Raw genomic sequence first — 13,230 nt, 5'->3', positions numbered from 1 at the left:
ACTCCCTGGACAAAAGAGCCCGCGGGCGCTGGCCACGTTGCCCTCGGCGACCTTCCTCGGATGCAGAACCCGCCCCTGCGAGCATCTTCCTCCTCGATGCTCTGAAGGCCTGGGGACCGCGGGACATGCCCGGCTGCGCCAGGGCCGGGCCGGTCTTTGTTTGCCAGTGAGGAGGAGGAGAGGCCGCCGCTGCGGAGGTGAGTGCAGGCACCTTCCGGTGGCATCTGCTGCTTCTAAATCCCTCTGCGGCAGAGCGGCTGGGTGGGAGCAGAGAGCCACAGTCCGGTGACTCTTCCAAGGCCCCCGCATCCGTGTCGCTGGTGCTGTCTCCGGGTTCGCTCGGGCACAGCTCACCTTCACCACCGGCCCCGGAAGGCAGAGCTTTGCACCATTTTCAGGACGCTGCTTAGAGCTTAGGCGGATAAAAAAACACCTGGGCGGCTGAAACGGACCGTCCCGCCTCTGTCGTCTCCTATTTATAACCCCCAGAGGGACCGGGACGGCCACCGGTGGTGGATTTGGAAGAAGGTTTCCCTAAGCGTGTCGCTAAAGGCTCACCTGGGGGGTGGGGAGGCAGGGAGATGGTTACAGACACAGACCCCCACCCCCGTTTCGGAACCTGTATGTGATGCCCTAATAATTCAACATCCGAGCTCAAATGAACGCCTGTCACCTGTCCCCTCCTTCCTGCCTGCCTCTCTCTGCCCCCTTTGCTGTCCCCAAACGTGAAGCCAGGATCTCAGTGCGGGAGTGTATGGGGTCCACGGGGGACCCGCCACACCCCATCTTTAAAGGATTGTGGACCCAACACATGTGGCTCCAGCTGTGGGCTCCCCCACGCCCCCGAGGACTAGGGAGCTTGTTCCTGGGGCTCAGAGGAGGCGACAGACCACTCCCTCCCTCCAGATAGCAGATGAATTTCCACGGACATGACGCAAACTGTCCCTCGCAATAAGGGTCTAGGCGCTTGCCGTTGCGCGGAGCATCCGGAAGGGATTTTTTTTTTTTTTTCCATACTGCATGTTACTGTCCCTCCTCCAAGAATGAATGACGACATTCAGGACAGAGAATGGAGTGAGAATCTCGCACCCTGAGTGGGGGAGGGGCTGGCTCTAGCCCTCCCCTGCCGCCTCCCCCCTCCTGCCTGGCACTCGCCTGACCTGGGCTCCCTGGCTGAGCCACAAGCCCAAACGCAGAGCCGCCATCTAGTACGTTGGGGGCTCCGGGTGACACACTGTTAGGCATGCACCAGGCCCACGGAGGGCAGCCGGGGCGTGACTCAAGTCGGGGGCCTTAGACGCTGCAAAGGGGACATGACAAGACAGGAGCTGTCGGGAGGACGGAAGGAGGTAACGGGGTGACGCGGCCTGAAATCTTTTCACTAACGTGCGAACAGAGAAACAGCCATTCCCTTTAAAACAGGGTTTCTCAACCTCGGAGCTAGCGACAGCTGGGGCCGGATCGTTCTCGGTGGTGGGGGCCGTCCTGGGCACTGCGGGGTGTTAGGGAGCATCCCCGGCCTCCACCCTAGAGCACTCTCTGCCCCCAATTGTGACAATCAGAGAGGCCTCTAGACATTGCCAAATGTCATAGGGGGTGGGGGAGGGGTGGCAGACTCTCCCCTAGGTGCCAACCGCTGGTTTCAAGGCACAAAACAGGTGGCGTTGGTTGAATCATAAGATCCCGGAATGTTCTGCCCGGACGGTGTTGTAGGGGTCACCTCTCATTCAACCCTTTCATTTACAGACAGGGAAACTGAGGCCCAGAGAGGTGAGTGGTCTGAGACTCTGCCACGCCCCGGGACAGACCCAAATTCAGTCTCACTTGGTAGCTCTGATCCTGCCCAGACCACCACCCAGAGCGCCACCCCTACCCCTACCCCACCGTGGGCTCCTCAGTACGATAAACACAAAATAGGCATTTTGTAGTTGGTGGTGATGATGATCTCTTTCCACACTGCCTCTGTTAGCCCCAGGGTCAGCAGGCTGTTAGGACTTGCTTCCCGGGAGGACAGAGGGGCAGACCAGGTGGCTTGGTGGAGATGAATTGGAGTTAACCAGGACCTCTTTGAAAGTAGGGAAGCTTAAGCATATCAGTCATTCACACTTTAGTATAAATGACTATTGGATTTATTGTTTCCCAGTTGAGGTCCAAGGTAAGGGAGGGAGAATGAGTCTATCTGGGTCCTGGCTCTCCCAGGAGAGGGTGGAACTCAGAGCTTCCCAGGGAGAGGTGCTTGCAGCTGAAGGCTCAGCCCCTCACGCAGGTTCAAACTCTAGACCCACCTGGGTGTCCTCAGCTCTCTACGCCTCTGTTTTCTCACCTGTAATATGGGGAAGCCCCGGGGAGCTGGGCGGTGATTCAGCAAGCCGTGCTGCACGTGGGGGGCTGTCATTACGATTATCGCCCAGTAAACCCCGTTCCTCTGCACATCCCCTTCAGAGCTCACCCCTGCTCCAAGCCGGCACCCCCCCCTGCTCCCATGGGGACCACCGAGGCCACGCTGCGGATGGAAAACGTGGACGTGAAGGAGGAATGGCAGGACGAGGATCTTCCCAGGTAGGACTTCCAGGCTCCCGAGTCGGCCATGGAGGGAGTGGGCGCGGCACGTCTCCCAGGAGGGTGCAGGGGATACGCAGGTAGGGGCAGGGGATACTGCAGGTGGGTGCAGGGGATACGCAGGTGGGCAGCAAAAGCCTCCTCTGGAACTGCCGCCTGGCCGGGGCATCTCTAGGCAGGAGCTGGCCAGGGGCTGGCCCGGATCTAATCTGCTCACATCCTCACCTCCACACTCCGTGAGAGCTGAGACCACGTGGGCAAGACCTCCCTGTGGCCTCATAGAGGACTATCTGGGCCAAACACATGGTGGATATTTAAGACTGATTTCCCCTCACCCAAATCTCCAAAAGAGCCCCCACCCCTACACTATTTTAAGAATTCTAAACATTCTCCTAAAACTATCTCATTGATACTACAGTATTCTTACCTGGTTCCCATGAATCCAGGTGACAGCGTATTTTTCCATGCAGCAGCCGGAGGGACCATGTCCTATCCTAGCTTAAATATCCTCAGGCAGGCCGGGCACGGTGGCTCATGCCTGTAGTCCCAGCACTCTGGGAGGCTGAGGCGGGAGGATCGCTTGAGCCCAGGAGCTGGAGGCTGCAGTGAGCTGTGATGACGCTACTGCACTCCAGCCTGGGTGACAGAGCAAGACCCTGTCTGAAAAAAAAAAAAAACCCCAAAAAACAGGCAAATGCTCATTCCATTGAAAATCCGGTGTCTACCCTCCCCCCAGGTCTGCAACCTCCTTTCCCCTCGCCCTTCCTGCCCTGGTAGCTGCAGTGGCTCTTACCTATTTCTTCTTGACAGGCTTACTCTTACCTTCAAACTTTGCACTGGCTGTTCTCTTGGCTCAGAATGCTTTTCCCTCATGCCCAACCTCCCTTACTTTGGGTCTCTCTGCCCATGGGCCACATTTTCAGGGAGAGCCTCCCTAGCCCCTTTCATCACCTCCTTGCCAATTGCCTGAATTGTTTCCATCCTGAATAACGGCTTTATCATGGCCCTCTGCAAAGACAGCCACGTCCTGATCTCTACGACTTGTGACTATTATGCTACCTGGCAAAAGGCACTTTGCAAATGGGATTAAGTTAAGGATCTTAAAATGAGGACATCATCCTGGATGACCCGGGGGCCCAGTGTCAGCACAGGGTCCTCCCACGAGGAGGCAGGAGGGTCGGAGGCAGAGAGACTGGAAGACGCTGCGCTGCTGGCTCTGGAGGGGGAGGAAGGGGCCCGAGCCGAGGGACGCGGGCGGCCGCTAGATGCTGGGAAAGGCGGGAGACGGTTCTCCTCTGGAGCCCCCAGGAGGGACCTGCCCTGCCCAGTGAAACTGATTTCAGGGTTACTTCTGGCCTCTAGATTTATGAGACGACAGACGTTGTTTGAAGGCACTCAGGTTGTGGTATTTAGTTAGGGGGATGCTCACACCACCCCACATGCTGAACAAGCCACCAGAGGCCCACAAGAGCAGAGATCTTTGTTTTGATCACTGTTGTATCCCAGCCTGATGATAGTGCCTGGCATACAGTCGGCGCTCAATAGATATTGAGTGAATGAGTGATGGACACTGGTAGGGACAAAAAATCATGTGGGAAGGAAGCTGTATGCATTTTTCTTTTTCTGAGACAGGGTCTTGCTCTGTCACCCAGACTGGAGTGCAGTGTCGGTCGAGATCATAGCTCACTGCAGCCTCCAACTCCTGGGTTCAAACGATCCTCCTGCCTCAGCCTCCCAAGTAGCTGGGACTACAGCCATGTGCACCACAACCAGCTAATTTTTAAAAACTTTTTTAGAGATAAGGTCTTGCTATGTTGCCCAGGCTGATCTCGAACTCCTGGGCTCATGTGATCCTCCCGCCTCAGCCTCCCAAAGCTCTGGGATGACAGGCGTGAGCCACCACGTCCGGCCAAGATGCGTGACTCTGACTCCCTGGCTGAAGACAAGTGCTCATCCCTCTCTCTTTTAATGCAAGAAACTCACCCGCAGGCCATGACGCGGAAGAGTTTGTTACGTAAACTATCTGGGGAGTTGTAGTCTAAAGGGCTGGGTGTGTTCAGCCTGAAAAGAGAGAATTTGAAAAAGCATTTCCAGCTCTGGAAAAAATCTCATTTGGGGAGGGTTCCGGAAGGCAGAACTAGGGCGAATGGACAAGCCTGAGAGTCGGGTTTAAACGCAGTACAGAAGACTGCTTTAAAACACAGGTCTCCCATCCAAGCACTGACCAGGCCTGACCCTGCTTAGCTTCCGAGATCAGACAAGATCGGGCACGTTCAGGGTGGTATAGCCGTAGAAAAAAATAGTTTAAAAAGTTTTCAAAATATAATAAAACAACAGATCTCCATTGGGCTGATGTGGGACGTTTGAGCTTCTTGTCCACTGATGTCCAAGCAGAATGTGGCACCCACTGGGGAAGAGGGGTCCCCCATATTTAAGGACTTCAGGCCTCTTCTGGACTCAGTCATTTCCAGGCCTCTGAATCCCAGGCACCTGTGTGTTTCTCTGTGACAAGGGGTGCCTGTTCTCAGAGGAGCTGAGCCTCTCCTGCCTGCCTGGTACCAGTGTCCGTGGGGTTTACACTCAGGGTCTGCAAGTTTTGGCAGAGAGATGGCCCCTCGGTCAGCACCTACAGCTCCTGTCCACACACCTTTGCAATTTCTTTCTCCCTTCCACAGGCCCTTCTAGAAGTCTCTCTCTCTTCAACTCAATATGAATGATATTGATGCCTGAATATGTAAAAAGGGTCATCAGGCCAGGCACAGTGGCTCACGCCTGTAATCCCAACACTTTGAGAGGCCGAGGCAGGAGGATCATTTAAGGCCAGGAGTTTGAGACCAGCCTGGGCAACATATGAGATCCCATCTCTACAAAAAATAGAAATAAAAAATTAGCTGGGTGTGGTGGTGCCTGTAGCTCTGGCTACTCAGGAGGCTGAGGAAGGAGGATCGCTGGAGTCCAGGAGTTGGAGGCTGCAGTGAGCTGTGATGAGGCCACTGCACTCCAGTGTCCTGGACCTTGAAAACCTTCTTCAACCTGGTGTCTCCAGGCAGAAAACTGTCCTAGACATAACAATATTCTCCCAGCAGCACAGATTCCCTGCCGTACGTTCTGATGTTATTCACCAAAACAGCATCATTTTTTGGAATCTGATGGCCGCAGTTCAAATCCCAATTCCCCAACAGGTTTGCTCTGCCACCTGGGGCAACTTTTGGGGCATCCTAGCGTCTCTGTTTCCTTAACTGTAAAATACGAATCATAATCTTTCACTCACGAAATCATCCTGAGATATTGGTGAGGTAGCTGGGATGGGCTCTCGAAATGGTGAAGGCCGAACAAGCGAACGATCATCTCCGGTGTTACTATTGTTATTAGGTTGTATCTTGTTCACTCTAGTTCTCTGTTCTGCCACCGATATTTTAAAAGCTATCCCAGCCCGGTGCTGTGGCTCACGCCTGTAATCCCAGCACTTTGGGAGGCCAAGGTGGAAGGGTCACTTGAGCTCAAGAGTTCAAGACCAGCCCGAGCAACACAGTGAGACCCCGTCTATATAGAAAATTTAAAAATTAGCAGGGCGTGCTGGCGCGCACCGGTAGTCCCAGCTACTCGGGAAGCTGTTGTGGGAAGATCGCGTCAGCCCAGGAGTCTGCGGTTGCAGGGAGCTATGATCGCACTCTAGCCCAAGCAACAGAGTGACACCCTGTCTGAGAAAAAGAAAACTAATTTTAAAAAGTATTTTCTTAATTTAAAAAAGCTATCCCCGCGCTCAAGCCTGCGTGAGACAAACCTGGGGCTGAAGGCAGCTCTGATGTGGCCTGGAGGCCTGTTCTGGGAGAGGGTGAGCCCTGTGAACACAGGGTGAGCGTGTCTTTCAAACGGGCTCCTCTTAGCTGCAGGGGCTGCCCCGGGGGTCAGTAGCTCAGTGTCTGCGGGACAGCGGCCTCGCTGTGCAGCCTGGGCCTTGAGCCGTGACTTCGCCCACGTGGCTGCTGTCTTCCTCGTCTCTGGAAACCAGTGCGGCCCCTTGGCGCCAGCGTCCAGCTGTGGCCGCACACAGGCCCCTCTGTCTGGGGTCAGACAGCTTGCGATTCTATTCCTCCCAGCTCAGGGCCCCTCGCCCGGGGAGGTGGGCTCAGAGAAGGGTCTTTGTGCTTCCCCGTGGGATGTCAGAGCCCTGTGCTCTCTGCCTTCTGGCACTTTCCTTGACTCCTTCAACCCCCCACCCTCACCCCCACCCCCCCTTCTGCAGATGCCTCCAGAGCTACAGCTGAGAGCTGCCTTGATTTCTCCACGCATTCCTTCTAATAATAGGCACCCACTGTATACCAGTCCCTTATAGCCTCACAACCCAGTGCAATACGGCAGCTGGGTTCACGGCACTGCGAGGGCCCCTGGGTGGGGTCTGACCATGTGAGGGGCGTCAGGGGAGGCCTGATCCCCTGGGAAGAAGGAGGAGGGCAGAAGCGGGGGAGGAGGCTGCCGGGGGAGGCCACGGGCTCCAAGCAGAGAGAGCGGCGTGTACAAAGGCCCTGGGCCCGGCAGAAGTAGGTTGAGGGACTGGACGAAGGCCAAGTGGGGAAACTGAGGACAGGGCGGGGGGTGCGTGGCCAGGTCTCACTGCTGAGGAGGAGCAGGTGCAGAGTCAGGTGTCACATGGGTCCCTCAGCCCCTTTCCTTCACCACCGAGTGCTCCGCGTCTGGTTTGTTTGTAACTTTTTATTTTGATAGAGTTCCAAACTTACGAGAAAAATTACAAGAATGGCAAAAGGAATATCTGTGTGCTTGTGCCAGGGTTACCCCGTTGTCAACATTTCGCTGCCTTTGCTTTTAGCATTTTCTGTGTGTGTGTGTGTGTGTGTGCGCGTGTGCACACGCATGTAGATGGCGCCCAAAGTCCGTCCGTCCGTCTTCCTGTGTACGATACAGAAGACGGCGTGTGGACAGGCGTAGGTACAGATGCACGTGTTTACGGCTCGAGTGAGACCAGCGTTCTCTGTCTCTGTGTGATACAGAGAGGGAGGACAGCGTGTATGGAGGGAACGGTACCATTGTCCCTTCATGTACGCAGGGGATTGGTTCTGGGACCCCCAGCACCAAAATCTGTGCCTGCTCAAGTCTCAAAGTTGGCCCTGCAGAACCTGCATGTACGAAAGTTGGCCCTCCACACTCATGGGCTTCACAGGCCTTGAATACTGTATTTTGAATTGAGTTTGGTTGGGAAAAATCCACATAAAAGTGGACCTAGGCAGTTCAAACTCATGTTGTTCAAGGATCAACTGTGTGTGTGTATATATATACAGAGAGAGAGAGAGAATAGTATATATAGGTGCACACCTGCAGTCCTAGCTACTCGGGAGGCCGAGACAGGAGGATCACTTGAGCCCAGGAGGCTGCAGTGAGCTGTGATGACGCCACTGCACTCCAGCCTGGGCGACAGAGTGAGACCTTGTCTCAAAAAAACAAAAGTATATATAGAGAGAATAGCACATATAGAGACCAATAATATATATATATAGAGAGAAAAGCAGATATATAGACAGAAAATAGTATAATATATGTATAGAGAAGAGCGTAGCCAGAGAACAGCTTACAGGGAATAGTGTGTGTATATCTATAGAGTCCAATATCTGTCTAGTCCTCTATATACTATATAGAGAGATTAGTATACATATGTGTCTGTGTGTATATATATGTGTGTGTGTGTATATAAGTTGACCCTTGAATAACATGAGTTTGATCAGCACGGGTCCACTTCTATGCAGATATTTTTCAATAAACACATTGGAAAACTTTTTGGAGATTTCCAACAATTTGAGAAAACTCACAGATGAACCACATAGTCTAGAAAAACCAAAAAAATTAAGAAGCACACATATGGGAAGTAACATTCACAGGGTGTCAGGCCGGTGGCGGGGGGCGGGGGAGGAGAGGAGGGGATGGGTAAATTCACACCTGAGCCATGCGGTGCACGCTGTCTGGGGGATGGGCAGGCTTGTAGCTCTGACTCGGGCGGTGCTAAGGCAATTTATGTAAGCAAAGCCTTTGTACCCCTGTAATACTCTGAAATTTTTTTTAAAAATTTAAATAAAAAATTAGGCTGGGTGCAGTGACTCACATTGTAATCCCAGTACTCTAGGAAGCCGAGGCAAGAGGATCACTTGAGGTCAGAGGTTCGAGACCAGCCTGAGCAAGAGTGAGACCCCGTCTCTACTAAAAATAGAAAAATTAGCTGGGCATCATGGTGGCACCTGCAGTCCCAGCTACTGGGGAGGCTGAGGCAGGAGGATCGCTTGAGCCCAGGAGTTGGAGGCTGCAGTGAGCTATGATGACACTACTGTACTCCAGCCCGGGCAACAGAGCAAGAGACTCTTGTCTCAAAAAAATATATTAAATAATTAATTTAAAAAAGTAAAAAATTAAGAAAAAGTTAAGCATGTCATGAATGCATAAAATATATGTAGATATTAGTCTATTTTATCATTTACTACCATAAAATATACACAGTATATTATGGAACGTTAAAATTCATCAACACTTACGCACACAAACATGTGGCCCCATTCACAGTCTAGAGAAATGTAATCAAACACAAAGGTGCAGTATTAAATCACAACTGCGTAAAATTAGCTATAATAACATACCGTGGCACCATAATCGTTTCGTGGCCACCTCCTGTTGCTGTTACAGTGTAGCGAGTATTCGTTAAAAACACCGCAGGACTCTAATCATCTTCGCGTGAGCAGTTCCTTTCCCTGCTATCGCAATGAAAAGCAATCTCTCGAGGTTCTCGTGTATTTTTCATCGTGTTTCGTGCAATACTATAAACCCTGCATATCGCCATGGCGTCCCTACCTAAGTGCCACTCGTGTTGCCAAAAGTGTTCCCAAGAAGCAGAGAAAAATCATGACATTACAAGAAAAAGTCGAATTGTTTGATTTCTACCATCGGTTGTGTTCCATTTCAGACAATTCAGCTTGTAAACAGATGGTGTAAACTTACGGTATCAATAAACACAGTACTGAGCTGTAAATGTATTTTTTTCTTCCTTGCGATTGTCTTAATAACATGTTCTTTTCTTAGCTTACCTGACTGTAAGAGTACAGTATTTATATAATCCCCATAATGTAGAAAATCTGTGTTCATCAACTGTTTTGTTATCAATCAAGAAGAGGCTTTTAGTAATTAAGTTTGGGGAAGTTAAAAGTATATGTGGATTTTCAACTGTGCAGGGGGGTTGGTTCCCCTAACCCCGAGAAGTTCAAGGGTCAAGTGTGTAGTGAATACGTATGTGCGCGTATATGTATACATATTTTCTAATTATTTGAAAATAAGTTGCTGACTTGAGGGTCCCTTGCTCCTAAATACTTCTGTGTGTGTTTCCTCAAAGCAAGGAAGCATTTATGTTTATCTTAACTTCATGACGTCAGCGAAGACCCCGGGTTTGGGGAAATCTAATAACAAGCTTACCTGGCCTTAAAAACCACAGCCTGTCCCCTTTCTCTGCCTCCCCCCACCCCTGATGTTGCCCTCTGTCTGCTCCCCTCCCCCACACCTCGTTCCTCTGTCTGCTCCAGGCACCCTAGTCTGTTCTCTGATGTGCCCCGAACTTGCCTTTGCCCCAGTCTCCACGTAACAGTCACCTCCTCAGAGAAGCCCTCCCTGACCACCCCTGAAATGACTCCCTCTCTGTCCCCAGAAATCCGCCAGGCAGGCCAGCAGGCAGGAGGTGACGCTGCAGTCTAGAGGCCCAATTTCTTCTTCCTCAGAAAAACCTCTGTTTCTGCTCTTAAGGCTTTTTGACAAATTGCAATCCTATCGCAACCCCACGTCATTGAGGAAAATCTTTACTTAAAGTCGACGGGTTGCAGGTGTTAATCACATCTGCAAAATGAACAACACCTGGACCCGCACTTGATCAAGGCACTGGGCGCTGTCGCTGAGCGTTGACACTGAAAACCACCCGTAGCACCCTCCAGACTGGACTCATCCTGGCTGGGCCCCTGCGTCTGTCTTGCAGACCAGACACCCAACATACATAGTCACGCGCCGCATGACGACATTCCGGTCAGTGCCGGCCCACGTCATACAACGGTGGTCCCATAAGATTATAATGGAGTTGAAAAACTCCTGTCGCTTGGTGGCATTGTCACCATGGCAACGTTGTAGCACAGTTACTTTAATTCTGTATAATTTTAGTGCAGCCTAAGTGCACAGTGTTTACAAAGTCTGCACAGCGCACAGCAACGTCCTAGACCTTCGCGTTCACGCACCGCTCACTCACCGACTCCCCCGGCGCGACTGCCAGTCCCGCGAGCGCCGTTCACGACCAGTGCCCCGTACAGGTGCACAACTTTTTATCTTTGTGCCATATTTTTACTACACCTTCTCTCTATTTAGATACACAAATAGCATTGTGTTAGAGACGCCTCAGTATAGGAACATGCTTCGCAGTTTGTAGCCTAGGAGCAAAAGGCTATGCATACAGCCAGGGTATACAGTAGGCTGTACCATCTGGGTGTGTGTGAGTACACTCTGTGATGCTCACGCAACGATGAAATTGCCTGACCACGCTTTTCTCAGAGCGCATGCCGTCGTTAAGCAACGTGTGACTGTGTTTGTTGAAGGAATGAAAAGTAGGTCCCGGGGCTGTTCCCATTTTACTGATGAGGCAAACCGAGGCTACGAGAGGAGAAGGCGCCACCTAGGCCCGCAGCGCGGTGGTGGCAGGGCTGGGGTTGGCTCTCAGACTCTCTGGGTCACCCGCACTGTTTCTGCACCGCGCTGCTGGGATGCCTTCCGCAGCAGGACATTTTAGCTGGTGCCGAGTGACACTCCACCTGATGAGAAGCCAACGTAGGATCTGCACGGACCGTCCAGGGATGGGAGGCTGAGTCACATCCTGGCGGGAATCCAAGACAGTGCTGGCTGCAAAGGGCCAGCACTTTCCTCTGGCAGGAGGAGCTGGTGGCTGGACAGGGTTGTCCCCACCAGAGTTTGCGCACATGTGCCGGCCAGGCAGAAGGGGGCAGGCGAGTGCAATGACCAAGCACTCAGGGCAGGCGTCAGGTGGCCTGGACGGAGTCTCAGCGCTGCCGCCTTGAACGGTTCAACCTGGGCAGGGTCCCCTCAGCCAGCCTCAGTCTCCCCCTCTGTGCAATGGACTTCTACCTGCCTCTTGGGGTTACTGTATGGAATAAACAAGATCGCGCTGTGAATATCCCAGTGTGGTGCAGGTGTAAGGTATGATTCTAGATGATTCTACACCTACAGGCATTGTAGACTCAGGTGCTGGTGGGGCCCGGGAAAGCAGAGAAAGGAATCCGAGGGAAATTCTGACACCCGGGAGAGCATCGGAGGGCAATCTTTGCTGATTATTGGACTGTTATCTGTTGAATGACGAGGGCGGTGGCTCACATCTGTAATCCCAGCACTCTGGGAGGCTGAGGCAGGAGGAGCGCTTGAGGCCAGGAGTTCGAGACCAGCCTGAGCAAGAGCGAGACACCGTCTCTACTAAAAATAGAAAAATTCATTGTATGTGGTGTAGGCCTGTAGTCCCAGCTACTCGGGAGGCTGAGGCAGGAGGATCGCTTGAGGCCAGGAGTTGGAGGCTGCAGTGAGCTGTGATGACACCACTGCACTGCAGCCTGGGCGACAGAGGGAGACTCTGTCTAAAAAGAGAAAAGACTGTTATCCGCTGGGAAGGAAAGGTCTCCTGATCCCAGAAAAGATGGAAATCTAGACTTTTTGTGTCACATCTCTGATTTGACAGCAAATGTGGAATGTTGCTAAATGCCGCGTGGCAGGACCCAGCTAGGTTTGGCGCATCCGCTGTCAGCCTGCAATTCTGTCGAACCATTTTGGGTAACCTGGTACGTGGGTAGTGTGTTTCCTACACGCCGGGACCCCGGGCGCGTGAGTTGTCTCTTCAGCCCGGTCAGCCTCTTTAAAATCTTCTTCTGGCTTTATTTTAAGCTTTTTTTTTTTTTTTTTAGATGAAGTGGAATTCACATAACATAAATTAACCATTTTAAAGTGTGCAATTCAGTAGCATTTAGTACATCCACAATGTCACACAACCACCACCTCTATCAAGTAGATATCTTTATCTCCCCAATAAGAAACCCACCCTATTAAGTCACCCGCAAATCCCCAGCCCCTGCCACCCACGAATCCACCTCCCGTCTCTGTGGATCTGCCTGTTCTGGACATTTCATATAAATGGAGTCACACACTGTGTGTCCTTCTGTGTCTGGCGTCTCTCACTGAGCACGATGTCCTCAAGGTCCGTCCACGCTGTGGCCTGTGTCAGAGCCTCGTCCCTTTTCGTGGCCGAGTGATGTTCCACATGCGGACGGGCCACGCTGTGTTGATCCTTCCATCTGTCAGTGGACACTTGCGTTGTTTCTACTTTGGGGCTGTTACGAATCACGATGCTGTGCACGTTCGACTGTGAATTTCTGCGTGCACAGATGTTTTCACTTCCTTGGGGCGCCTACCCTGTTTTGACCTTGTCATCCACGGGAGCTGGGTGACACCTGATTCATCCCTTACCTCCAGGACCCGAAGATGCACTGGGAACAGCATAGTTACTCAAAGAACATTTGATGAATGGGTGACTGAGGACAAGAGGGAGGGAGGGAGGGGGACACCCAGTCCATAGACAGATTCCACCCC

The 13,230-nt window shown here is 52.2% G+C and overlaps 1 protein-coding gene across 1 annotated transcript in view; it reads left to right on the top strand.

Moving 5' to 3' along the window:
- The first annotated feature begins 2,482 nt into the window (after positions 1–2,482).
- Positions 2,483–13,230, top strand: part of ATCAY (ATCAY kinesin light chain interacting caytaxin) — a 32,359-nt gene continuing 21,611 nt past the window's right edge. Inside the window, exon 1 of the mRNA XM_069491764.1 lies at positions 2,483–2,559. Coding sequence (XP_069347865.1) covers positions 2,483–2,559 — 77 coding nt within the window. The remainder of the gene's footprint in view (positions 2,560–13,230) is intronic.

The sequence above is a fragment of the Eulemur rufifrons genome, chromosome 2 (assembly GCF_041146395.1).
Source record: "Eulemur rufifrons isolate Redbay chromosome 2, OSU_ERuf_1, whole genome shotgun sequence".
Taxonomy (NCBI): Eukaryota; Metazoa; Chordata; class Mammalia; order Primates; family Lemuridae; genus Eulemur; species Eulemur rufifrons.
Note: the sequence above shows the minus strand (reverse complement) of the source record. Positions and strands in the feature narration are given on the sequence as shown.